Source organism: Electrophorus electricus, chromosome 14 (genome assembly GCF_013358815.1).
Source record: "Electrophorus electricus isolate fEleEle1 chromosome 14, fEleEle1.pri, whole genome shotgun sequence".
NCBI lineage: Eukaryota > Metazoa > Chordata > Actinopteri > Gymnotiformes > Gymnotidae > Electrophorus > Electrophorus electricus.
The window spans coordinates 8,046,531-8,072,478 of NC_049548.1; the positions used below are offsets into that span (position 1 = coordinate 8,046,531).

At 38.8% G+C, this 25,948-nt stretch overlaps 1 protein-coding gene across 1 annotated transcript in view; it reads right to left on the reverse strand.

Moving 5' to 3' along the window:
* The window catches only part of LOC113576448 (cadherin-18), a 61,251-nt gene that overhangs the window by 19,881 nt on the left and 15,422 nt on the right, over positions 1 to 25,948 (reverse strand). The window contains exons 3-7 of the mRNA XM_027008511.2: positions 19,361 to 19,655; positions 14,500 to 14,619; positions 4,213 to 4,380; positions 2,753 to 2,940; positions 1,582 to 1,835 (exon numbers count right to left, since the gene is read on the reverse strand). Of these exons, the coding sequence (XP_026864312.2) occupies positions 1,582 to 1,835; positions 2,753 to 2,940; positions 4,213 to 4,380; positions 14,500 to 14,619; positions 19,361 to 19,655 (1,025 nt within the window). The remainder of the gene's footprint in view (positions 1 to 1,581; positions 1,836 to 2,752; positions 2,941 to 4,212; positions 4,381 to 14,499; positions 14,620 to 19,360; positions 19,656 to 25,948) is intronic.

Sequence of the window (25,948 nt, forward strand, 5' to 3'; positions counted from 1 at the left end):
AACTGAGAGTGGGGGTCATAGATAAGCAGCATTGCTGCTTTAGTTATGGAGATAATATGCGCTTGGAAGGAGATTGTGGGTGCAAAGATAATTCCCCAGATACAAAATATATTTGAGGGGACAGTTGGAAAAATTGTCTAAGGAAGGATATAAATCACTGACCCCAGAAATATTTGATAACATCCAGTGTTTGATTTCTTGAAGACAGTCTAACAGAGAAACAGGATGGAAAGAAAAAGTGGGTTGAGTGGACTGAGTATTAAGATAGATTTGAGTGTCATCAGCGTAGAAATGAAACCGCAGATCATGCTGCTGAATTACAGTGTCAAAAGGTAGCATATAGACAGCAACCACAAGGACCTATGACAAACCCCTGGGGAACATTTGGAGACCAGGGCATTGAGAGATTTAAATTGTATACTGGATACTATATTAAAAGCAGCACTAAGATAAAAAAGGAGTAGAATATTAATAGAACCAGAATCAGCCGAATGGAGGATATAATTGAACAATCTATGAAAGGTAGTTTCTGTGCTTTTGGGAGATTGAAAATCTGACTGTACAATCATTATGGGACATTTGTGCTTATAACAGACAGGCCGCTACTTTCTCATAGACTCTTGCAAGATAGAGAAAATTAGAGCTGGGCCTATAGTGGCTACAAGTATAAAAGCCAAAATAAGATAGTAGGAGTTACAGTGGCAATTGATAGAGGTGGAGGAACCACACTGGAGGCTGTAGAGAGCTGTGAGAATACAGAGAGACAAAATTTAAAAAGTAAAGATGGGTTGCTGGGTTGGTGAGCAAAACTGAATAAAGGATTGATGCTATAAGTGCAAGTGAACAGAATCAGCTGCAGGTCAGGACAGGACTTGATCATATATGCTGGGTATTTTGTCTTGGAAATTCTTAAAACAGTCATTCTATGAAATATAAAAGTGGGACAGTGTGAAGGCAAGGGATGAGTGAGCTAGCTGATAATTGTGAAAGTAGTAGTGGCTCTGTTGCTGTTCGCTGATGATTCCAGACTGGTAGCCAGGTCTAAAAGCATGAAGAGCATCTCTGTATTGATTAATGTGGTTAGTGTACGCAAGCAAGTTCTCTGTAAGTAAGGTTTCTTATTAAGATGCTCAAGGTATCTAAATTCAGGTATCTAAATTTAAGATCAGGGCTGTACCAGGGTGAGGTGTGTATACTTGTTTTCAGGGGGTTGGAGAAGAGATGAATATAGTTTGCCATTGGGAATTTTACTGGTGATTGGGATTTGGATTCTAAACCTAGAAACATTTAAACTCTCTATGGCCTTGCTTTCCCTAACTGGCATCCTGGACATTAAAGGTCCATATTTTTAGGAGTGAGGTAGGAAGGCCCAGGGGGAAGGCCAGAACAGAGCAGGTGATGTAAGGAACAGGTAGTAGTATAACTGGCAACAACAAATTGACCATTCAAATATAGTCCTATCAGATTGGTTATGAAGAAGACAGGCAGAAATGAATAGAAAATGTATGTCAGGTTCACTGGGATTTTGTTCCACATACAGTAGTCAAGCATGAATGAAGCCCTTAGGTCTCCAAGTCTTACCTGACTGGACTGTTCTTGCTGTCTGGGTCATGTGCAGTTACTGCCCCCACCTCTGTCCCGATCTGGGCATTCTCATACACATCCATAATATAGTAATCCATCGAGAAAACAGGAGGTTCATTCACATCACCCACTGTTATCTTGAGAGTAGCATCATCCTTGAATGTTCCCAAATAGGAGAAGCGAGGGTCCAGGTGGGTATTCTCGGCTACAATGTGAAGAGTGTACTGTCGCTTCTTTTCATAATTAAGGGGCTAGAAGGCAACAATGAAAAGATAATTAGGTGTTTTGGGGGCTGAAAAGCAGTGTAATTATTAGATCAGGGACAAATATAATTTCTGATGTAATAAATGTAAGTATAATAGTAATCTCCAGTGTGGTCATCTTGAACAAAAATAAATGAAAAGTTCACAATAAACATCCACAAAAATTATTTACCAGTATTTAACAGAGGTCAGAGAATCTGTGGCATAATTACTTCAATAGGGCCTGGGTGTGTTTGTGGGCAGAAGACTAGAGGCATTTAGTGATAGTACGGTTTTACATTTGGCCAAAATAGTTAAATTTTTTAATTGAAAAGACTTGAATTACATTTTGCTCAGCCAAATGGCTGCATTGCATAAAAGCTGAATTGTGATGCATTTGGATAGATTGTTTAATGGATGTCTTTCTTGTACATGGAGGCTGAAAGGTCTTCTGAATGAGGATTTGTCAATATGACCTCCAACCTTAGTTGGCTGGGTCTCTGACACGAATAAAAGGCTGATATTGGTTTTTGGATGAGCAACAGATTCACTGGACTCAAACAGAACTTTGACCCATGAGACTATGCTTGCTATTGTAAGTGATATCAGTGTAGCTGTAATATTAGCTTTTATTACCAGGTTTGCCCAAGAGGTTACTGCACTGAACTCTCTCTTTTACACACTCTCTCTTTATGTGTGCACGCATTCCCATGTGTGTGTGTGTGAACGATGAACAGAGATTGTGCATGAGTTTGGACAGATAGAATGAGTCTTCAGTGTGACTCCAAGAGCCAAGCTAACAAAAAGTATTAAAAGTACACAAAACTTTACACCAATCAATTTCATAGCTATGCATTCTTTTGTTTTACTTCAGAATTGTCTGCACCCTTCTGTTAGAAATGTAGGGTAGTGAAATGACTGGGTACCTTTCTAAGACTAATGATGCCCTCTTTTGTGTCTTTGTCTGTAGAGATGGAAAACATGCTGGCTCCCTCAGGGTTCAGGATGCTGTATTTGATTTCAGCATTGACCCCTACATCTTCATCGTTGGCTTTGATCTTTCCCACTGGCTTGCCCACCTGAGCCGACTCGGGGACAAACACCTGGTAGTTTTCTGCAGATACACAAAAAGGTGCCTGATGATATGTTGTTCTCACACAGAACCAGACTTCCTCACAGACTTTAAATCAACTGCCATTACAGGGTTTTTTTTAGCACCAGATGATTTTAGCACATGAAAAAGTTTAGTAAATTGCTAGCAATTCTTGTAAACATTTTCCTTCCCTAACTTGAAAGGAACACCCCCCAAAACAGTGTGTACTGAGGAACATTTCCTAGAAAATAGAAAATGGTGAAAGCATTCCTCATCCACAGAAAGGTTTTAAAATTTCACAAATGAGCATCCACTCATTTTTTTTTTTTCTGTGTTGGTAGATTATATGGGATTACTGTTTTTTGTGAATTTTAACTGCATTGAATTTAGATGAGATTATTGCATTTAAATATTGCATCTAAATTCATATCTTATAATCAGAGTGCATGCTGCTTAGACATCTGCTCTTCAGTGATTAAAAATGGCATTTTTGAGTACCAAGGAAGTGATGAGTCATGTTATCATGAAATAGCATCCTTACAAGAAAGAGGGATATTTACACAGTACCATTTCTAAAGAGATATATTGCTTTCTAAATGCTCTTAGAAATCATCCATAACTGACCTTAAAGAACTTGTGCTTAGTATTAACACATGATGTTTTCTATCTACATTACAATAACAATTTATACGACTGTTAAGGTACTGTGCAGTAGTAAAAGATGGACTGCGTTAAATGTGAATTCTTAATGTAACAATAAATGATACTGGACATGATATTGTAATATTAATGTATTGACTTAATGCTGTTTTCCCCAAAAGCCTACCTGTTCATCTAGATATATACATTACCTTAACCACTTTTGAACTTTTATTTTAATCTCCATAGCAGGAGTTTCAATTCTGTCCTCAGTCAGTTTTTTTGCTATTCCAGCTCCCAGCATGCTTTGGCCAGACAATCAAGTGCTGGTGCACCCTGTGAATACCTTGTTCAAACTGAAGAGCTCGAACAGGACAAAAAATAGGACTGGCTGGGGGTCTCTGAGGATGAGACTGGAAACCTGTTTAACCCTTTAAATGCATAGGATTACAGTATGTAATCCCATTTGTTCTGCTTACCATGCAAGAGGGCTTTGTAGGTAGGCTCTTGGCCATATCAGATATTGAGAAATTATATATCCTACTCAATGATCAGTTACTAGGGAACATTTCAATCCTGCTGTATCGGGTCTTGTGACTCATTTGTTACCTGACTAAGACATGAACAAAACATTGCACTTGCTGCATTACTCACTCTGGGGGAATTTGGGTGGGTTATCGTTGACGTCGGTTAGTGTGATGTTAACCATGGTGGAACCGGACAGCCCCCCCACCTGACCTGCCATGTCCTTGGCCTGGATAACCACTGCATAGTGCTCTCTTGCTTCTCGATTCATATTGGGCAATGCTGTTCTTATTATTCCTGGAGAAAGATTGTCACATGTTAAATGTTGTTTATACCTTGCGCTACAATTATTTTCAAAATATTTAGTAACAGTAATTTTAGTTATATACTTAATACTTTTTTGTCTACTGAGCAGTACAGTTTTAAACATATATGCTGTCACCACAAAGGTTTAGATTTGGACATTTCTTATTCATTTTTATTTATATATTTATATCCAGGTTTGGATTTCAAGGGCTTTGTGAGAAGTAATGGTTGAGCCTGACAGGTTATATAACACACAAAACATAAAACACAAGCTTCCAATGTGCTCTCTGTCTCAGGTTCTCTCTCTTCCAAGGTCAGACTTTCTCTACTTTTCATCAAATTTCAAATGACTACACAACCTTGGGGGACAGTCAACACAACCTTCCACAAGTTCCATTCTATCATATTTACCTCTGCCATGAAACACACCCATCTGCCTTCTCAACCATATACACAAACTGAGTTGCCAGAGAGGGTAAACATGCATTATTCATCATATTTTGAAATCAAAAAGCGATTAACAGCCATTGATCAGAAACAGTAAATTTTTGCTTCTGAGACTGTTCAGTATAGAATTAACTGAGAGAAAGTTTCTCTCTTTCTTCACTAGTATTTGTCATTTCACATATCTACTCATGGGACACACAGATGATCTCACAGAGGGATACACCTCCTGGAAATCCAAAAGCTGAAACTTTTAAAGTTAAACATATTTCATAAGTTATATTTATACTTGATTTGAAGAGGGAATACTGTTAAGCTTTAGTCAGTTCCACATATAATGGAGCTTCCAAAGTAGTTATCCGTATGCTAATACCTATGCCTAATAGATCTTGATCCCAAGACAGTACTGCTCTCATTTGTAATTTGTTAAATATGTGCCTAAAGATAAGCTGTTTCCATAGGAGTTTGCCCTCAGTTGACAGGGGCTTGGGGTCATGCTGCAGTAGCCAAGAATCTCAGAAGTCCTTTCTCCCTTTATGGTTGTTGTGATTGCTCCATTGTGGCAGTGCATTTAAACTTTGCTGCTATTCAGTTTTATGTGGTTACTGTGTCTCACCCTTAATAATCTGTTTGCTCTGTAGGCTTTTAAATATATCTACCATAAGGACTAGATCCAACTTTACACAGTATTATGGTTTGCTCAGATGTGCTTATTACAAACAAAATGAGCTTTAATGGATTTATTGAACAAATACTGGAGAAAGTTATAAAATATTTAGACGTGAAGACCCAGAAGTTAAATCATATCCTCAAATTAGCTCTAAGTACCTCTCATTCAACCCACAGACAAGGGCCTCAGAGCAAATGTTGAACCTCAGATGTGGCCAACATGTGAGCTCTCTTTCAACATAAACACATTATAGTTCACATATCAAAGCAAACATTACATACAAGGCTGTGTATCTTGCATTTTTCTTTGAATATTTGATTTGAATGTTTATCATTGTTTTATTTTAAAGATGTCTGCTCAAGAAAAAAAAATTCTCTCTTGAAACAGATGTGTTATGATAAAACCCTATCTGGATTTATCTTGTGAGAGCACAGTAGGAGAGCCTTAGGAGCCTGAGGATACTTTTGATGGAGGATATTGACTGTGCACATGTCAATGAATTCACAGCCATTGAGCAGTGGATTACCACTCCTGTAAAAAAAAAAAAAGTTGTTTAGGCTTGTTATTTATCATAAATAGTTTTTTTTTTTTTTAGTTTAGCCTAAAATATTTACAAGTGTGAATATACTATAATTTGTAATTCGTCCTTGACCAACATGCATATTTTTGGTTCACAATTGTGTTCTCTTGCAGATCACAGTGTATGCTATTCCATACAGTGCACACCCTAGATATCCCAAAGGTCTCTGTGACTGTGCACTGGCAAAATAATTACAGAAATAATTAGCTTCGATCCAAAAATGCAGAAACCTAAATTACAAATGGAGGTCTACTAAATGTATACTTAGGTTAACCAAATGTATTGATTAATATAGGTATATACAATTTGAATGTATCCCTAATTGAATGATTATTATTACACAAATATATGCATGCATAATTAATAGCCACTTACAGTTTTTTAAAAACTTACAGTTTTTTAAAACAAAACTGGAATGACCAGAACAATAGCCTAAATTGACGAAAAAGCAAACTAATGACATTGCTAAAATAATTTAAAATTACAACTGCTATTCCAAGACAGAAAGAAAGAAAGAAAGAAAAAAAGGAAATCAATATTTGCAAAATGTAAAGTAGCAATCTCTTTGAACATTAGCTATTTGGTGGGTAGGAGAGAAATACAATCATGAATTTAACCTGAAATTTACGTCTTAGCTATGCTCAGGTACATGGAATGACCTCAGATTCATAAAGCAATGCAAATACCCCTGAGAGTAATTTACATTCGGATGCCTGAGAGGTGACTTGTTTTTTGCCATTTTATTTGGTTATTTTTACTCTACTGAAATAAAGAACAATCTCTTCTCACTTTACTTTGTAGCACTGCATGGCTTTAGGCTGTGTAAATGGGAGTCGGAACGGAAATTGTTCTATTATTACATTAAACAATTTCATTTACATTTACATTTACATTTAAGTCCTAAAACATGTATTTTCTTTCCCATTTGCTTGATTTCAGTCAACACACTTGTTGCCCTGTCCTTTGTGGATGTCTACTTTGATTCTTAAAGGAAGTGTGAGGTTATTGCAACACTGAGTCCTCCATGACCTCATCACTGTGGAGTATGAACAGCATCTGATGCACTGGTGCCATGATGTGCCCTAGACTCTTCACTGATCTCCATGCGTTTCAGTGAGGGAGATGACAAGCAAAGCTGGGGTGGGTAAGCTTGTCTGGAGCTGATTAGACCATTAGAAGTGGGGCCAGGTTTGAGCAACTGTAACCTTCAGGCACAGTGAGGTGAGTTGTCACCTGCCACAAAGGGTCATGCCAAGCCATGCAGATAGGTGGACGGAAATGTGAAACAGGTGATGAGCTGAAGTTCAAATAGTAAGGAATGTGCTTAGAATAATATGAACACCACAGGATATATATATATATATATATATATATATATATATATATATATATATATATATATCACACAGCCCCCTGGCCACTCCATCTCCCAGAATGTCCAGGAGAATCAAGAAAACATCCTACAAGATGAACCTCTCAGGAAACAATCAATAGATCATCTTTTCCCGAATACTAATTGAACTCACCTGTTTCCCATTTACAATCCTTATAAAGACCAACTAGTGTCATTTAAACATTTCATGAGTTTTTCTGGTCTGGTCATGGTCTGGATAGCCAGCCTTTTTTAAAAATATTGAATCTGGACTGTTTCCTGACCATGGCTCTGACACTCCTTTGGCTGATATTTCCCTGCTGTCTTGTTTTATGCTTGTTTTATTTACTGAGTACAATTGTGGACCCCTGCTTTTTTACATTAAAACATCCGCTGTGAGCAACTGCCTGTTTGTGAATCATCACAGATGTAACTTATTGTTAATGTTACATCCTTCCATAAACCCATATTGTCAGCTGGGTATATACACTGCTCAAAAGAATTAAGGGAAGACTTAAATCATACATCAGATCTTGATTAATGAAAGATTCAATTTGAAGGTATTGCTGATATAAATTGTATACTGGAATGAAAACCAAAATGAACAACCCAATGAGGGCTGGATTCAAAATCACACCGAAAATCAAAGCAAAAAAAATGAAATCACAGGCAGAACCATTTTGCAAGAATTTCATCACAGCAACTCATAATGTGACTCAGTAGTATACATGCCCCGCCCCATTCCTGTATGCACTCCTGTCAACATCTAGGCATGCTCCTGATGAGACAGGATGGTGTCCTGGGGGATCTCCTCCCTGACCTGGATCAGGGCATCAGTGAGCTCCTGGACTGTTTATGGTGCTACTTAGCAGTGTCAAATGCACTGATACATAACATCCCAGGGGTTTCCAATTGGATTCAGATCTGGGGAATGTGAATTTGGACAGTCAATGGCATCAATGCCTATGTTGTCCAGGAACTGCCTACACACTCTGCTCATATGAGGCTGGGCATTCTCCTGCTCCAAGAGAAACCCAGGTACCACTACACCAGTGGAAGGTCTGACAATGACTCTGAGGATTTCATCTCAGTACCCAACAGTAGTCAATACTGTTGGCTATCATCTGGAGGTATCTGCGACCCTCCAAGGATATGCATTCCCAGACCATCACTGACCCACTGCTAAACTGGTCATGCTGGATGATGTTGCAATCAGCATAATGTTCACCGCAGTGCTGGGTTGTGAGCAGAGCTCCCACTAGAGGACTACTATTGCTACCAATAGTGACAAGGACTACAGAACTGCACAGCAGAATCAGTCAGAAAGGATAAGGAGGGAATAATTATCTGTGGCCATGTCCTGAAACCACTCCCTTTTTGGGGATTACTGTTGTTTGGTGTTGTACACCAAAGCAGGTGAAATTGATTCACAATCACTTATGCTTCCTAACTAGACAGATTAATATCCCTAAAGTTTTATATATATATATATATATATATATATATATATATATATATATATATATATATATATATATATATATATATACACATACACACACACACACACACACACACACACACACACACACACACACACACATGCACACACATGCACACACACACACACACAGTGTGGAAAAAAGTGAGGAAAAGGACCCAAACCCCTCTCTCTCATGCTCTCTCTCTCTTAGTTAGTGCCTAACTAAACCTCTCAATTTCTTCATTATCCAGTAGCTTTTGCTTTATTTAATACTTTCTTGTCATTAGCACTGCATTCTTTTTATTTTACACTGTGTAACAGTAACTCTAACTCTTTTCTCCCATTGGGCCTTGCCTTCACTCTTTGCAGTGTAAGGATCAAGCTGTGTCTGTATATATATATATATATATATATATATATATATATATATATATATATATATATATATATATATATATATATATATATATATATAATGCTATAATGCTCAAGCCTGTAGGTAAATCCCATTTTCCATTCTTAATGCCTTAAATCCATTTCACCACAGCTATTCTTTCCTTCCTGTGCTCCCACTGAGAGATATTATCCCAGCTGCAGTATTACTTAACCTGGCTCCTAAGGCATCAAATAGGCCTTGGCAGACAGCCATCCTCTCCATTAAAACAACACAAAAGACTGATGATCTGACCTTTCTCTCCATTTCTCTCTATTCTTTAGGCAAGAGGGAGAGTCTCCCCTTTACCATCTCCACCATCCCTCAATGTTATTGTGTGGAGCACTATGCACTCTTGAGGTCAAATGGATTTGGGGTAAATTGTGGAAAAAAATAAGCTTTATTTCTAGAAAGCAGAGGAGTGCTGGCATAGCTTGGTGCTGATGCTAAACTGGTTACAATTTATGTTGGTCAGAAGGATTTACATGCTCTGTTGTCTGTGCTTCAACTACACTGTGTTTGAGTACTCATTATTTTTCCTCCAAGAATGTTGGTGTTAATGATCAAAATATAAAAAACAACTGGTCTTTCATTTATGCATTAGTTGCTTGATCAATTCACTGATTTAATTAATTCCCAGTTAGATAGTCAAAAGCTCTGAAAGGCCACTCTAAACAAGGCATAAGTAAACATAATCAGCAATGCCAGTGTTCTCTTTCTTTCACTCCACAAGTCTGAATAAGAGGCATGTATCTGTGGAAACAGCCACACCATTAATTCCACATATCCATTCAGAGAGAGGCAGCTATTCTGACCTGGGGTCAGGTAGGCTGAGAGAGACTGTTAGCCTTTTTCTCACCCCTTTCTAAGTCATGGAGAAGGCGATAGCATCACTTTCTCTTTCCGTTTCTATCACAGGCTATACATTTCTAAAACAGGCCCTCTTGGCCCTCCTGGGTGAACTAAGGGGATTATGGTAGATTACGTTTTGCTCTTGTTCCTACTGCTAGGGCCTTAGGCCTAGGTGCTACTCAAGCATGGGCAGACTCTGCTGGTAATGAGGCCCATCTTAAATGCTCTCTCTTCAGTGCCTTATATTCCATTAATGGTCATCAATGAAAACAACAGTGAACATGAGAAAGGAAAAAAAAATCATGTGATCTCAAGTGATGTCATTCAATTAAAGTGCCTTTACTGTTTTGTTTGCAGTAGAAAGTGCACATTTGATCAAATTCATTGTTATGTTTAAAATGTGAATTTCCCAGTGGATAATACATGTGGTTTGATTTTGCATTTTTTTTTCTCAGAGGCTAAGAATTAGTGGCTTAGGATACGATGTCTTCTAAAATGTGATCAGTACAGGAAGTCAGACTAATGCTTCCTTTTAGAGACTGTGATTTGTGTCAAGGCAGCTGTAGACTCAGAGGATATAAACCCTCAAAACTCCCTGATCAGCAGTGAAATTAGCCTACTTATCTGTGTGTCTGTCTTTGTGTGTGTGTGCATGGTATATGAGTGAGAGAGCAAGAGAAAGCTTGTGTGAGAGAGAATATTCAGTGGTGTGTTAATATATGTGTGTGTGTGTTGAATGTGTGCTTGAGCACAATGTGAGTGAGAGAGTGAGAAATAGAGAGTGTATCGGAGAGAATGTACAGTGGCATAATATTTGTACGTGTGTGTGTGTGTGTGTGTGTGTAAATAAGAAACACATATAAACACATTCTTTATGAGCATTTGCACATATGTGGGAAAGAGAGGTTGGATGTCTGTGAAGTTGAGGAATCTCATTATTGTTTAAGACTTCTTGCCAGCAATGGGAAAACTAAAATCCTGTTTGCCTTATTAGTGTGCTTAGAATTTGGATGCACTGCTCTGTCATTGCTGCCATATGAGGATGTATTGGAGCTCTGTTAAGTCATTTTGGCATTATATAACAACTCTGCTTATAATGAACCTAATGCAATTTTTGCAAAGCAATTCACATTACACTGTCTAATACTTGGTTTAAGATCAGAGAAGAAAGAGACTCATTCATAAAAAAAAAAAAAAAAAGGTTTGTGGAAATGTTTCATTCCTGTTCTCTCAGAAATGCTATGTGTGATTCAGCAGGGGTGTGGGAATGGATGTAATTGTGCGAGAGTGAATGTCAGTGGGAAAAAAAAAAATCCAAAAGAGATAATGGAGTTTTTCACTCATTACTGTAGCACCAGCACGACAAAAGAAAATGAGGGTAACAAAAATGAGCTCTGTTTCAAAAAGATACATGTACATATGTGACTATGTGAGTAAGAGTGATATAGACATAAAAAGAGAGAGAGAGTGGAAGGACTGTAAACAGATACTGATTGAGCACTGAGACTGCAGCTAAACTCATGACATTAGACTGCTGTTTATGAAGGCTCTTTCCAGCCCAAGCCTCTAAACAATTATAGCCAGACTAAATTAAAGTGCACATTATTGAAACCTCAATGTATCCATAAATGATAGCACAGCATAGTTTGTTCTGCTGCCTGAGTAGATCTATTAGACTAATGACTGCAATCATCTCACAGCAACAAGCTACATTTCCCTTATTCTTACAGTACAAATAAGGACATTAAAGGATGGTTCAGCACTTGGGTTTGGCAAACAAAATTAAAAGTATTGTTAGATTTTAATTTTCTCTCTCTCCTTCTCCCACTCTCTTTATCTCTGGACTATGTGGTCATCTCCTCCATCTCCTAAGAGTAGAGTATAGAAAGTTTTTAATCTGATTGGTTACATATTTTTGTGTTCTTTAACATTCTGAGACAGTGTTTAAAGACCCACAACGCCATCTAATATCATAGCCAAGGTTGCAAACTGCTAGCATATCATGATTCCACATCTGCTATTGCTTTACAAGCAGCTTCTGAGTTTTATACGTTAATGTTATTGGTGCATATAAAAGGGATTTTAAAGAGAATTCTCAGTTCTCAGTTCTTGAAAAATAAATTAATCTCATAAATGAAACTGACATGCCTTTAACACCTTATCACTGTTATGAAATCGACAGCATTCAAGAATCTCACCAATAGTTATGTTCTGTTTAGTTATAAGGATGTATACACAGAGCTGTGTTACTGTATTTTAGAGCTAAGGACTCCATGTAACACAAAGTAGAATTCAGAATTCAGCAAAGCCAGATGTAGTTGAATTGTTAGGGCCCGCAGGGTCCTAGATCAAAACGACCAGGCAAGTGACAGCTCAGTGTAAAACAGGCTTTAGCAACATGTTCACCTGTCACTCACACTCCTTTAGTGTTCTGCTTTCCTGCTATGGGACTACCATGTCAGAAAAAAAAACACCTCTTACTTGCAGATGACAGTTTAACATAATTTGATAATTTTTCACACCTGACTGTGCAAGTGGAGGTGGCAAGGTTCAGACTGAGAATGGCACACACATATGACTAATGCATAGTGCTTTCTTTAGGAGGGAAGCTACTCCTGCTGCAGAATGCTCTGGGCAAAGGTAGGTACTGAAAAGAAAAGGATAATATGGTTTACTTCCCTCTCAATTGAGCGTCCTTTCGAGCTCTTGGCTCCTTGTTTGTTTGGGCTTTTGTTCCTCCAAGCTCCTAGAGGCATTATGGTCTGCATACTGAAAATAAACAGCTTTGGATGTTGTAGGTGCCAGTTTTTATTTGTTTGTCTTCCTTCTGAGTCATCAGCTCAAAACAACATTTGTGTGCCTCTTTGTGTGTTTGAGTGTGAGTGCATTTATTTGTGTGTGTGTGTGTGTGTGTGTGACTGGTTGAGACTGCATCTGTTTATTTTGTGCCTTTCTTGCCCTCTCTTGCTTGGATCTCACCTTGTGTGTGAATTTGTTCAGGCAGGTGGAACACTTCACTGATAATGTCACTCCAAACCCCAACCCTACCCTCCATTTCATTGTAGTGACTGGTGTAAGTGCTTACAGTTCATGACAGCAAAGCAAAACAGCAGTGATAAATTGCATATGTTCTCAAATTAACTGTATTTAATTGTAACTGAAGGTACTTGGGTCAAGTAAAAAAGGAAGTTGAAATAAAGGTCTCAAATAATACATATTGTTCACTTTGTAAGATGTTTGAGTAAAATTAAACACCTTAGTGTGGATGTTAGTTCAGAAAGTTTCAGTAATTATTGCAAAGTCAGTATGTAGTGACATTACTTGGCCCTGGTGAACTCTAATCATTCTTCTCTGCAGTGCCTCAGATAGGTACATAAAATTATCAGCAGCTGCTTCAGCACCATGGACAGTGTCAATGACGCAATGTACTGTAAAATTCTTTCTGTAAGGGCAATAATGCAAAAAATAATTTGACCTATACATAGTGAAGATAATTTTATGTTCTACTGCAAGAGAAAATAATTTTGGGATAGACTTTGACAAAATAATCAATTCTGCATTCATATGTTATGAAGGAGCATATATGACCTTTATATATAACCTTAGAGCAATACATGTGCATGGGCACATAGACACACATACAGGCACACAGACACACACACACGCACATGCACATATGCACGCACGCACGCACACACACACACACACATGCAAACATTTTGTAACTCCCTTAAATTTTAACTCTCAAACACTGGTCATGTTTCATGAATGCTCAAGCCACTGTGACATTTTTCTGTTTTTCCTTTCATACTCTTAAAAAAAAAAACCCAAAACAAAAAAATACTCTTCTTCCATCTAATTGCTCTCTCCACTCCACCCTCAAGAGATTCTCTCAAATATAGAGCAATGAGTAAAAATAGTCACAACACACACACACACACACACACACACACACACACACACACACACACACACACTCACTCACACACACACACAGATACACACACACACACACACACACACACACACACACACACACACACACACACACACACACACACACACACACACACACACACACACACACACACGTGAAGCCTGCACTAATTAGCTATGGCTTCCAGTAATACTTTTGTGCTGCTCAGTGCAAATTTATGTTTGTGGACTTCACTAGTGGTCTAAACTATATGCATTATTAGCTCTTTATAAAAATAGACACCATCTGAGCATAAATAATGTGACAGGAAAAGATCAGTTGCTGATTGAGCACTCTTGCCTGTTTTGGGGTCCACGGAGAAGTATGGCTGTCCATGCAAAATGCTATACACCACCCGTGCACTGTTGCCATAAGTGGGGTCATCAGCATCTGTTGCTGTCACTTGGAATACTGATGTACCTGCAAAGAAAACTCTGTAAGGGGTTTGTTCTCAGGGGTGGTATGGGACATTTATTATAACAACTTTTAACTTTGTAACCCTAGCTTCCATTTCTGAATTTTTGGTGAAATACACCTTTACACATACATTTACAAATACATTTACACATGTAGAGTAGATGAAGAAATAATATGCTGTTCATTCACTTAAAAGACTCAAACAGTTCATGTATTACAGGGAGGTGACAGAGTGAGCATGTAAAAAAAAAAAAAAAATCAGTAGTTCATGGTACTTGGTTTTGTCCAATAATTGTATGTGATGGATGTATATAATTATGTATATTATAGTGAATGAGATAGAAATGAAGTTTATTCTAAGCATGTGCAAAGTTTATGTATGTATGTAAACAAATAACCCAGGTTCAGTACCACTGAAATAGTTTTCTTAATGAGAAGTAACTCACAAGAAGGTGTTTTGCTTCAGAAAAAGAGGGGGACCACATGGACTATTATTTTTAATCAAGGCTTGTGAGGAACTAAACTTTCTGACCTATTTGAGCAATCTAATATAACAACCAAAATTTCTCTACCAGTCTCAAAAACTCCAGTCAAACTCAGGCTCTCAAACTCTCAAAACATTATTTTGTTCCCTATTTTAAAAAGTTAGGATGGTGAAAATTTGGTTTATTAAAGCAAACTCTTGTTTAATGCAGTTTATATTTTTCTATATTTCTGTCTATCTCTCTCTCACTTGCATACTCTTGCACTTTCTCTTATACTCTCTCTCTCTCTCTCTCTCTCTCTCTCTCTCTCTCTCTCTCTCCAGTAGACAGTAGACCCCCTTTTCAGACTCAGGTCACATATCTCATCTCATTCATACACTATTCTCATCCTTCTTCTTTCTCTCTCTCTCTTATTACTGCACACTGAGCTGAATCCATCTATCTGCACCGACTGATGTTGACTTATTACCCACAACACACACTGGATGCAGCTTTGAAGGCTCAGGAACAAAATAGAATTATTCCGGCCAAGACTTCTTTGCTTTCCTTCTGTATCTCTCTCTCTCTCTCTCTCTCTCTCTCTCTCTCTCTCTCTCCACCTATCTCTATCTTTCTCTCTCTTTCACTCTCCCTTTATGGTCAGTGAAGAAAAGAAACACCTTGTACCCATCCTCTTAGGTTTTTAGCAAGTGTTCTTAATAATATGTTTGCTGTATTGAGTAACTGAGTTTAGCTTTGTGCAGACAGTGATATTGCTCTAGAGAGTGTCTGTGTGTGCATGAGCTCCAACAGGTACAGCACTTAAATCCTGATACAGACTCCAAGAACATAGTCAGCTGAAATCCTCTTATTAAAGAATAAGATGTGTGATAAATGAATGATGCTTTCTGCTACATGACAAGCTAAGCTGAATATGAGGCAATATGGAATTGTAACAGTCCATGCAGTTAGATAATTAATACCAGCAAAATATACCTCTGTCAACACAGTTTCTATGTACTCATATATGTTTTATTCAAAATGTAAGCCATGACCATCTGATTACTGGCATATGTTTCAACAGCAACAGGTGCACATTCAATTACCAGGAACCAGAGAGCACCTAAAACTTTCAACCAACTCAGGTTGGTGTGGAGGTGACACTACTGGATGGAGAATGGTTCCCAAATTCCCAGCGTCAACATGTTCAGAGGAGATGTAAATGTCCAAAATAACAATTACAAAGGGGTGGGGGGCACAGGATGTTTCCTTGTTCATGACCTTTCTTTTTTCCTCAGCTCGCTCAATACTACAGCCCCCTCTTACAAACTCCTTATCAATAATGATTGTTCAGTAGTACATTCTACCAGCTGCTAATGAGCAGGGAAAATGTTCCTAGATCATTAAGCTGATGCAGTAGCATAATATTTATTTTTAAATATTTATCTTAAATAGAAATTATGGAGAAATTCATGGTAATGTGATTTTTTGTAATCTCTTGACTTTACGAAAGGTATTAGCAAGACAACCTGCGGTGATGTTTTAGGGTCATATGCAATGTCATGTGTTCTCCAGTAAATGGTTTGGAAATGTCTGGATTTGGATAATTTGCTGTGTAGAATTTAAAATTAAATAGGGATTGACTGCATGCATCTTGTGCATGTACACTGAATAGTGAATACAAACTCATTGCCTCTCTCATCTCTTTTGTCTTTTTTTCTCTCCATCTTTGTCATTGTAAAGTGACCTTGAGTCTGTGAAAGGTGCTATATAAATTCTTCTTCTTCTTAGTATTTTTATTTATTATTTGAGGATGAGGTGCTTGTAGTTAAGCATCCCAAAGCCATGGCTCCGTTCTTCTAGCTGGTGCATTGGGGAAATCAAGGATAATGTGATATTAATTCCCTTGAATGTCTGAATATCACCCATGACTACCTATTCTTTCTCTGATTAGAACATGGTGGTATTAATGCTTAGCTGTAATTTTCTCACCTGCTGTACAGCTATTACCACTATAGGCAGTTACCACTGTGACCTGAAAGAAATGGCATAGTTCTACCATTCCTGCCTGTACACCTTAAATCTGTATGTTAGCTGCTTTGTTATATTTGTCATGCTCCAGGCTAAAGCTCAGGGCAACATTTGAAATAGACCAATGAATGGAATACCAATAGGTCATACATCATTAACATAATGCCTCCCAGCAGTGTGTTTAATAATTGGTAGAGTATACACTACTGGTTGTGTCTGTGAGATAAAATAACACACAGGAATGCATTTTTGTTCTGTCTTTTTGGAAATGAATAGTGGAAAAGTACCTGAATAGCTGACCACAAATTCAGGACCATATGGTTGTTCTGCCATGAATGCTTGAGGAACATTATCTAAGTCCTCCCAAAAGTGTGTTCATGTTGAAAAATTATGTCATGTTTGCTTCTAGTAATGTGGTAAAGCTGAGACTTAATAAAAAAAAAAAAACACCTTGTACATGGGTGGACATGGTTAAAAATTAAATAAGTAATAAGTACACACTAACATAACTAGGGCATTCACCGACACTTTATATATGTTATGGTATGCCCCCCCGCCAAACGTCTCCGTGTGTGTGTGTTTGTCAATGTGGCCACGCCTTCCTTGTGTTGCACCTGCTCCTTATTGTGTCGTTATCATATGTATAAAGGTCTGTCGTTTACGTGTTTGTGTTGTCAGTTTTTGCCTCTGTTAGCGTGAATGTCTGCATGTTAAATAAACGTGTGTTGGTGTTCCATGCTACTCGTCCCCGCATCCTCCTTAAAGCCTCCGCGTTGCAGAAAAACCGACTGACAAAGGATGTCTGGGAAGGGCAGTAAGAAAAGGAAGGGGAGGAAGGGAGGTAAACGCCCTCCCACAACCCGCGCAGCGAGACCCTCTGTCATCCTGGCCTCACTCCGCACTTCCACCATGGGGGAGGCTGCTGGGCGATTTTGGGGGGCCCTGAGTATGGTCCAGGGTTGGATTCCGAGGAGTCCTACAGTCCTCAGCCGGATTATGAGGATTGGCACACGGAGGTGGACTCCGCTGTGTTTTACAACCACTATATGGACTTCCACGAGGGGCACGTGGATTATGGAGAATACAGGGAGTGCAGCGACGTTAGTCTGAGGTCGGATGGGGGGTTCGACTATGGGGAGGACCCGTCTACGGAGGTGGAGGAGGTCCTCTATGGGGATCCCTCCAACGGCAGTGACGTGGCATCCACGGACTCCGAGAACGACGAAACCCCTGCACGTCAGATATCACCCAAAGCTCTGCCTAGGAGGCGCTGCTTGGGAGTGAGCAAACCTTCTCGAGTGGTACAAAGAGGGGCGACCACGCTTGAGGACACTCAACCCACTAGGGTGTACAGCACCTGGAACTCGCGCGCCAGTACCTAAGCCTCGTAGAGGCAAAAGGGAGGCGTCACCAGTGCCCGCCCCAGAGACAGGCAAAGCAACTGGTGCATCTCCTGTAGCGGGTGCGCAGAAGTCACTGCCCCCCGAATCGGTGAGAGGCATTCTCCCACAGGTGGGTGGGACTCCAGCCCAGCCGACAACTGGGGGAAAGGCCGGGAGTCCTGCCGGCCCCTCCGGCACTTGTCAGAAGTCCTTTATGTAATTTTGTACCCATCCCTGTCACTGTGTCTGTCCCCATCACGTTGTCTGTGCCTGTCCCTTTGTCCCCCTTTGTGTCTGTGCCTGTGCCTATAAGCGTGTCCGTCTCTGTGTCTGTCGTTGTCCTGGTCCCCGTCCTTCCACCTGCTGACCTGCACGTGCTGGCCCGTGTCGGGTCGCTCGGTGTTGGTGTTCCACGCTACTTGTCCCCGCATCCTCCTTAAAGCCTACGCGTTACAATATATATATATATATATATATATATATATATATGTATCATGGGCAATGATGTACTGAATGCTAACTAAAAGTTAGTTTTAGTCCTCCTGTTGAAGGCTTCCTTCATCAAACAAAACCACAACCTAAACTTCATGCAGTGAACATGGAGGAGAGAGAAGGTGTGTGTGGTCTGAGTACAAGGCTCGAGTGAAAATGGAACAGTGACAAACTTTTGTGTCTGTGAAACGCAAACTAAACTCTTTTGGGGTTTGGAACTTTAGTACTCTTGTGTTTTATAATCTGTGAAACTTCAGAACACCATCAAAATGCAGTTTATTCATCAGTTTACCAAAGTGTCATGCTGATTTAACTGTAGAATCTGCAAAAGAGGACTTTTTGAAAAAAAAGGAAAAAAATTGGTCAGTTTCTCACCAACTTCTGACATCTCTGGCACTGATGTGACGAATGGGCCATCAGGGAATTTGGGTGCATTGTCATTAATGTCTTGTACTTTGATAATGAACTCTGACTCTGGTTCCAAGGGTTTGTTGGTGTTGAGGTCAATTGCCTGAGCATGGAGAACATAATGTGACTTCTTCTCCCGGTCCAGACTCTTGGTGGCATGGATATCTCCCGTTACCTCATTGATGATGAAGATAGTTCCTGCTCCATCTCCACTTAGGATGTACCTGACTGAACCATCCCCTTTGTCGGAATTTGAGTGAAGCTGTGGGGGGAGGGGGGGGGGTAGAGAAAAGCATAGAATGGAATTTTAATAATAAGCAAAAAGTAGACTGTTATTTCAACTTTCCAAAAAATTGGAAAATACTTTGCTAGAATATGTATATGAAATTGAAAATACCCTGTGGAATACAAATTGAAGATTTCTACTTTAAGTGTACATTTTGTGTGCCAAGAAATATAAAGACTAGAACTTGCATTGCTAAAAGATGTGAAACATCCTTTGAGACTTTTTTGGACTCCAACTGTGATATAAGACACCCTCAAAATATGCAGGGTGAGAGAGAAACAAAGAGGGAGAGGGGAAAGAGAAGGAAAGAGATGGAAAACTTTCTCTCTTAATTGACAGCAGGAGGATTACCCATAGCTCTCTTGCCAAGTGGTGTGCTGCATCTCAGTTATGTCTCATTGCAAATTCATGTTAGAAAATCATTCGTGAAAATAAATAACTCTGTGATGTAATCCTCCTAGATTTCACCTAGGCTTGTATGTTACAATCTGTATTTAAGACAGAAAAAGACACTACTATAAAACATAACAATGGACCAACTAAATTGTGATTTGTCCACTACAGTTTTTTTCTTATTATGTGAAGTGAATGATACTGTCCTTCTTAGGAAGAAGATGTTGAGGATGAAAGTAATGCATACTATTGGCAAAATCCTCAGACTAAGTGTCCAGCCAGACATTCTTGGCTCTGTGTACCACAGGTTGAGTGTTTCCTGAGTGTTGTCTCAAGGCTTGTTGGCTTTCTGACAATGGCTGATACTGAAAGGACTGAGCGCTCTGGAAGACAGTACCTCCCGAGGCTGTTAAAGACACCATCTACTAAGTGTCTACCTCATGTCTACTGCAATGGCATAATGAATACACAATAGAAGACTCATAGTCAGAAAGATTTGAGATGTCTGGTAAGCACTGTATGCATTGTGCAGGACGTTTGCAAACTATTCCACACATGGCCGAGTAAATAATTCTTTGGGTGGATCCTCATTTTTAGAATACTAAGAAGGAAGAAAAGCTTTTGGCCATGGTTTGTTCTAAAACTTTAAAATCTTTGTTGACCTGTTATGCACACATTATCAGCAATAACAGCAACCTTTGGAAGACTGACAAACTAAGTAAACAATAGTTTCAGAGATTACTCATTTGAGATAGTTAATTGTTATTAAATCAATAATTTCATCCATCTGAAATCCATCTGAAAAAGAGCAATGATTAATACATTAATGACCCTTTCATGCTACTGGGGTAGAAATCACTGCCTGTTGTTCTAAGACTGTCAGGAAGAGTGTGCACCAAAGTCAGTGCTGAGCCAAACAGCAATGCACAGATTAATCACTAATTAAAGAAAGTGAGAGCTGATTGCAGAGCAAAGCCCTGTACCAGAGTGAACTGTCCTTTACTTTCAGTAAACACAGCACTCAGACAGGCAGGCAGTAATTAGCTGAAGGGTCAGAGCCCAGACTGCAGTCAGATTTTCTCCAATCACAAGCTGTTAGTTTAAGGTAATGAGACTTTGTGTTAAGAGTCTGTAAACACACAGTAGGAAATTATGGTGGATCTGGAAGTAAATTGGAAAGGAAGGGCTTGTAAACAAAAGTAAAATAGACTTTGGAGTGATTTAGCCTTATTGTTTTTGCTTTTGAGGATGCATCTTAAGATTTTCAATGAATTCTAAAAAAATAATAATAATCTGGAGTGCATGAATATTTCAGGCTAAAATACCTTCAAATTGAAAAAAAAGCATATAAGCCAATTACCTAAGCTGCAGTAAGGACTATTCATTGTAGATAAATGGATCTTAGGGCATGTGATTTAAATTTGCAAACGTTTATAGAACCACTACTGAATCATGCAAAAGCTGCTAACTGGGCATTCATCTGCATTTGGATAAAGATTACATTTCGGAGACATTCTCCTCCTAGTTCGTGTGGATCTTACTTCATTAGCAGCATATTAATTGCAAATCCATAATTGTATATAAACATATTTACTGTATTTTAGCCATTTAGTACAGTATGGAAATACTGTAAGGAATGACCTCCTCCTCTTAAAACTATACTCCATAGACACCAAATCTAGCCATGGACTTCCTTGTCCATGAGAACACATAAATTTCACTTAACCTACAGTTGGGGTTCTAATTTGGCCACTGACCTACTCCGGCACAAGCTAATATATCACACTCTCCTAACAACAGATCCCTAGTGTGTTGCCAGTCCCACTCTAATGCCAGGAAATAAAAGTGTCATTCGGTCAATGAGGCTGATACTAACTTGCTACAACACAGGGATGGTTTGTAGTGATCACACATTCAGTTGCTTTTTCACTAAATACAGAATGTAGATTTTTGGCTAAATACATACTTTGGAAATATAGTTAATTAATGATTTACACACATGCTGCCTAAATACTACATAATTAATATGGCTACAAACCATACAATTCTAGTAACTGTTGAAGTGAAATTAAGCAAATAAAACTGAAGCAAATTAGGACTAAAGAAAATTTTGAATTGAAAAAGTGATAATTCAGATAATGCTCATATCCAGAATCAGCATATAGATCACTGAATAAAAAAAATGTGTGTGCACACCAGTAAACAATCAAATAACAAATCTATCTTGCACCATTTAGGTCCCAAACATTCCCTCACTGATGTATTTGATACATGATGGCAGAGCAAGTTCCTGCTGGGATCTATTGATTAAGCTACTGAGTATGCTACTGTCACATTTCAAAGGTAGTGCTGGCGGCCTTTGTCATTTCTTATGTTCAACTGCTCCTTATAATCAACACAGCATCACACACTGCATCATAACACACATTCACGCACATTTTGTATTGCTATGCATATATTCACATGACACACTGTGTCATTAACAAATGGACTGACCTATCACCTTTAAAAAATCACAGGTAATTTGTAATAAATGATACAACTGAAAGCCTACATTTCAAACTAAAGTCTGATTGTCAACCATGGGAAACCTTAGAGAAATTGTATCTGAATCACTTCTATACTGCATTAGACCACTCTGCAGCTGACAGACGTGAGGGATTGCGTTTATCTGTCTGTGTACGGATGGTTTACACCGAGCTGCAGTAGCGGGTGGCGGCTCTGATACAGCTCGTAGTGTCTTGAGGCTCAGCATTATCCCCGCGTTTGCATAAAAAGATCCTCCCAATCCCAGCAGTCCATGCCAAGGCCCAAGGAGTAGCAGGGTAAAGCTGGGGGAGCTCGAAGGACAGAACAGAGGACAAGATGACTTCCAGGCACCGGAGGGAGGGAGGGGAAAGGAGAGAAGGGCAGAGAGGAAATGACAGAATGAGAGAGGACAGGGGAGGAGAGGGAGGACAAGGAGAGAAAAAGACAGAGGAAGAGAGAGGGAGGGAGGTGCAGAGAGGTCAGAGAGTAGGATAAACTCATCAATCAGCACCAAGCCTCATATTCACAATTATCAAGGAGGGTTTGTGTGTGATTAAAGCCTCTTCGAAGGAGAGTGAGGGTTGGGACTTAATCAGTGTGTGTGAGTGCATGCGTGCATGTGTGGTGTGTATATTTGTGTGAGTGCATGTGTTTCCTTATATAGTCCTTATATATGTAGCATACGATCTGCTAATTATTCTCATTCCTCTCACTTTTTTGAATGCCTTGATCTTGTCCATGTCCACACTGTGAGTTTTCGTTATGAAGATAAATGAAGTCAGAAGGTTATTACTCTGTAATAAAATCCTGACTGGGTCCTTGAATTGGGGAGAAAGCCTGCTGGCATGTTTTGGGCTTTGTACTAAATTTACTTTTTATATCAAAAGTTTTCTTTATACTGCCTTCTATACAGCCAAGGCCTAAATGTCACATTTTAATGAAGAATGGTTCATTGAAACAAAATAGCTATGCAACTTCCTTGACACTGATATTCAGATAAAACTAATGAATGATGAGAATGAGGAGGTGTTGTGTACCAAAATTTCTCTTCTGTATTACAATGGGAGGTGGGGGGGGGGGGGGGGGGGGAGAGGTAAAATCTGTGACAGTGCATTATCTTGTAAATGACCTCTCAGCCTGTAATGAGAGTTCAGTACTGGTTGTCTACTTTCATGCAAGACATGGAATGAAAAAAGTAATTTAGCTGAAACCCCTTACTTCACTTAAAAATTATCTTGTAGCATTAAGAAAGGAGCTGGCTTTCTGATTCTATCAAAGCTTCTTCCATTTATAACTGTACGAATAAAACATGAATGAACATGAATGAAACCACTTTTGTATGGTGGATTTTACAGTTGAACATCAGCAGAGAAAAAACATATCCTTCGGTTCTAACCTGATGCTCTGGACACTGTCTAAAGCTTTTGAAAATATTACTGTAATTCTCAACCATTGGGACTGGCGCAAGAAACTGAGAAGCAGTCAGCCCTAAGCAGAAAAACACAACACTTTTATAACTGAGTAAAAATGTTTGTAGTGAATACCTGAAAACAGACTCAAACAATGTATTCAGATGATATTCATAATCTTTAAAAACATGGAAACACCACACTCTTTGTTTTCTAAAATGTAGTTAATCCCCAAACTTGCACAACATATCATAATACACAACATACAAATGACCAAAAAAGATTTATTTAAATGAAGATGATTAAAACATTTTGCTTTTAATGATTCTTTTAAAACAATGTTAAACTAATTAAAACTAGGAAACAACAACTTTAACTAATATGTAAACGTAATCCCTTTCAAAGGCAGGATTATCTAGATAGATAACCTAAACTATATGACCAAAAGCATGTGGACACCTGACCATCACACCTATATGATTTTGCTAGAGATCCCATTATGTAGAAACCTCCACTCTTCTGAGAAGACTTTCCATAAGATAATGGAGTGTGCCATTGAGAATTTGTGCCCATCTAGTCAAAAGAATCTTCCTGAGTTTAGACACTGATGTTGGATAAGAAGGCCTGGCTAGCCACTGATGTTTCAATTTATCCCAGAGTAAGTAAATTTATTTAGCACTTTTTTAGACAAGTCTCAAAGTGCTTTAAAAATGTTTACAAATACTATAGAATACTTCACAGTACAATACAATAAACACACACAATGGTGTACAACTCACAGTGGTGTACACAGTGCAAACAGTGATGTTCACTGGAGTTCAGGTCATGGTTCTGTGTAAGCCACTGGTCAAAATATGTCTTTATGGAGCTTGTTTTGGGCATAGGAGCATTTAATGCTTGTTGGATGTGTATTAACATTTTATCATCTAGGGTATTCTCATGCTGGAACAGGAAATGACCTTCTCCATTTCTAAAATGTCTTTGTATGCTGTAGTATTAATGTTACCCTTTACTTGAACTAAGGGGTCTATCTCAAACCCTGAAAGACATCTCTAGGCTCCTCTTTGACCGTTGGCACAATACATTCTGTTGGGCAGGGTTATGCTCACATCTAACAAACACAACCCATTAGACTTCCAGTGAAACATGATTCATCACTCCAGAGTCCAGTGGTGGCATGCTTTCCAACACTCTAGCCAATGCTTGGCATTGCACATAGCGGCCTTAGCCTTGTGTGCATCTGCCCAGCCATGGAAACCCACTTCCTGAAGTTCCTGATGCACAGTTTGTCTGCTGTATTTGCTTCCAGAGGCAGTATGAGACTCTGGCCTGAGTAATTCAGTAGATTCAGTTGTAAATGCTACTTTAGCTTTCAGCAGCTTGTCTGCTGCTCTTGCTCCTGTACGCTTCCATTTCACAATAATAGCACTTATTGTTTACATGTACAGGGCAGAAATTTCCCAAACTGACTTGTGGCAAAGGTGACATCCAATGACAATGCTAGCTTTAAATCACTGAGCTCTCCAGTAACTGAAACCATGTGCTCATTGAGTGTGAGGAGGCCCCTAAGCTTTTTTAGGAAGTTTGATTTTTTATATTGTATTTATACTTAATTTGTATCACACAACTGTGTTGCACACACAGCACACCTTCTTAAGCATGATGAAAAAGTTAACATTTTGGCAATTTTGAAATCATGAAACTGCAAATTATGAATTATTTCTAATGGATGCAATGACTGACAGAAAAAAGTTTGAAAGATTAATACACCTCTAGGGGGTAGCACCTCTGTTGAGCACTGGTACTGATCAAGTGGGGAGAGCACTAGAATCTATGACAGAGTGTAGCCTACTAAGTGTACTAAAGTAACAGTTTAAGTAACCTGACAGAATTGTTTACACCTGAGTAGAATTATTTAAAAAAATACACAAGTATACA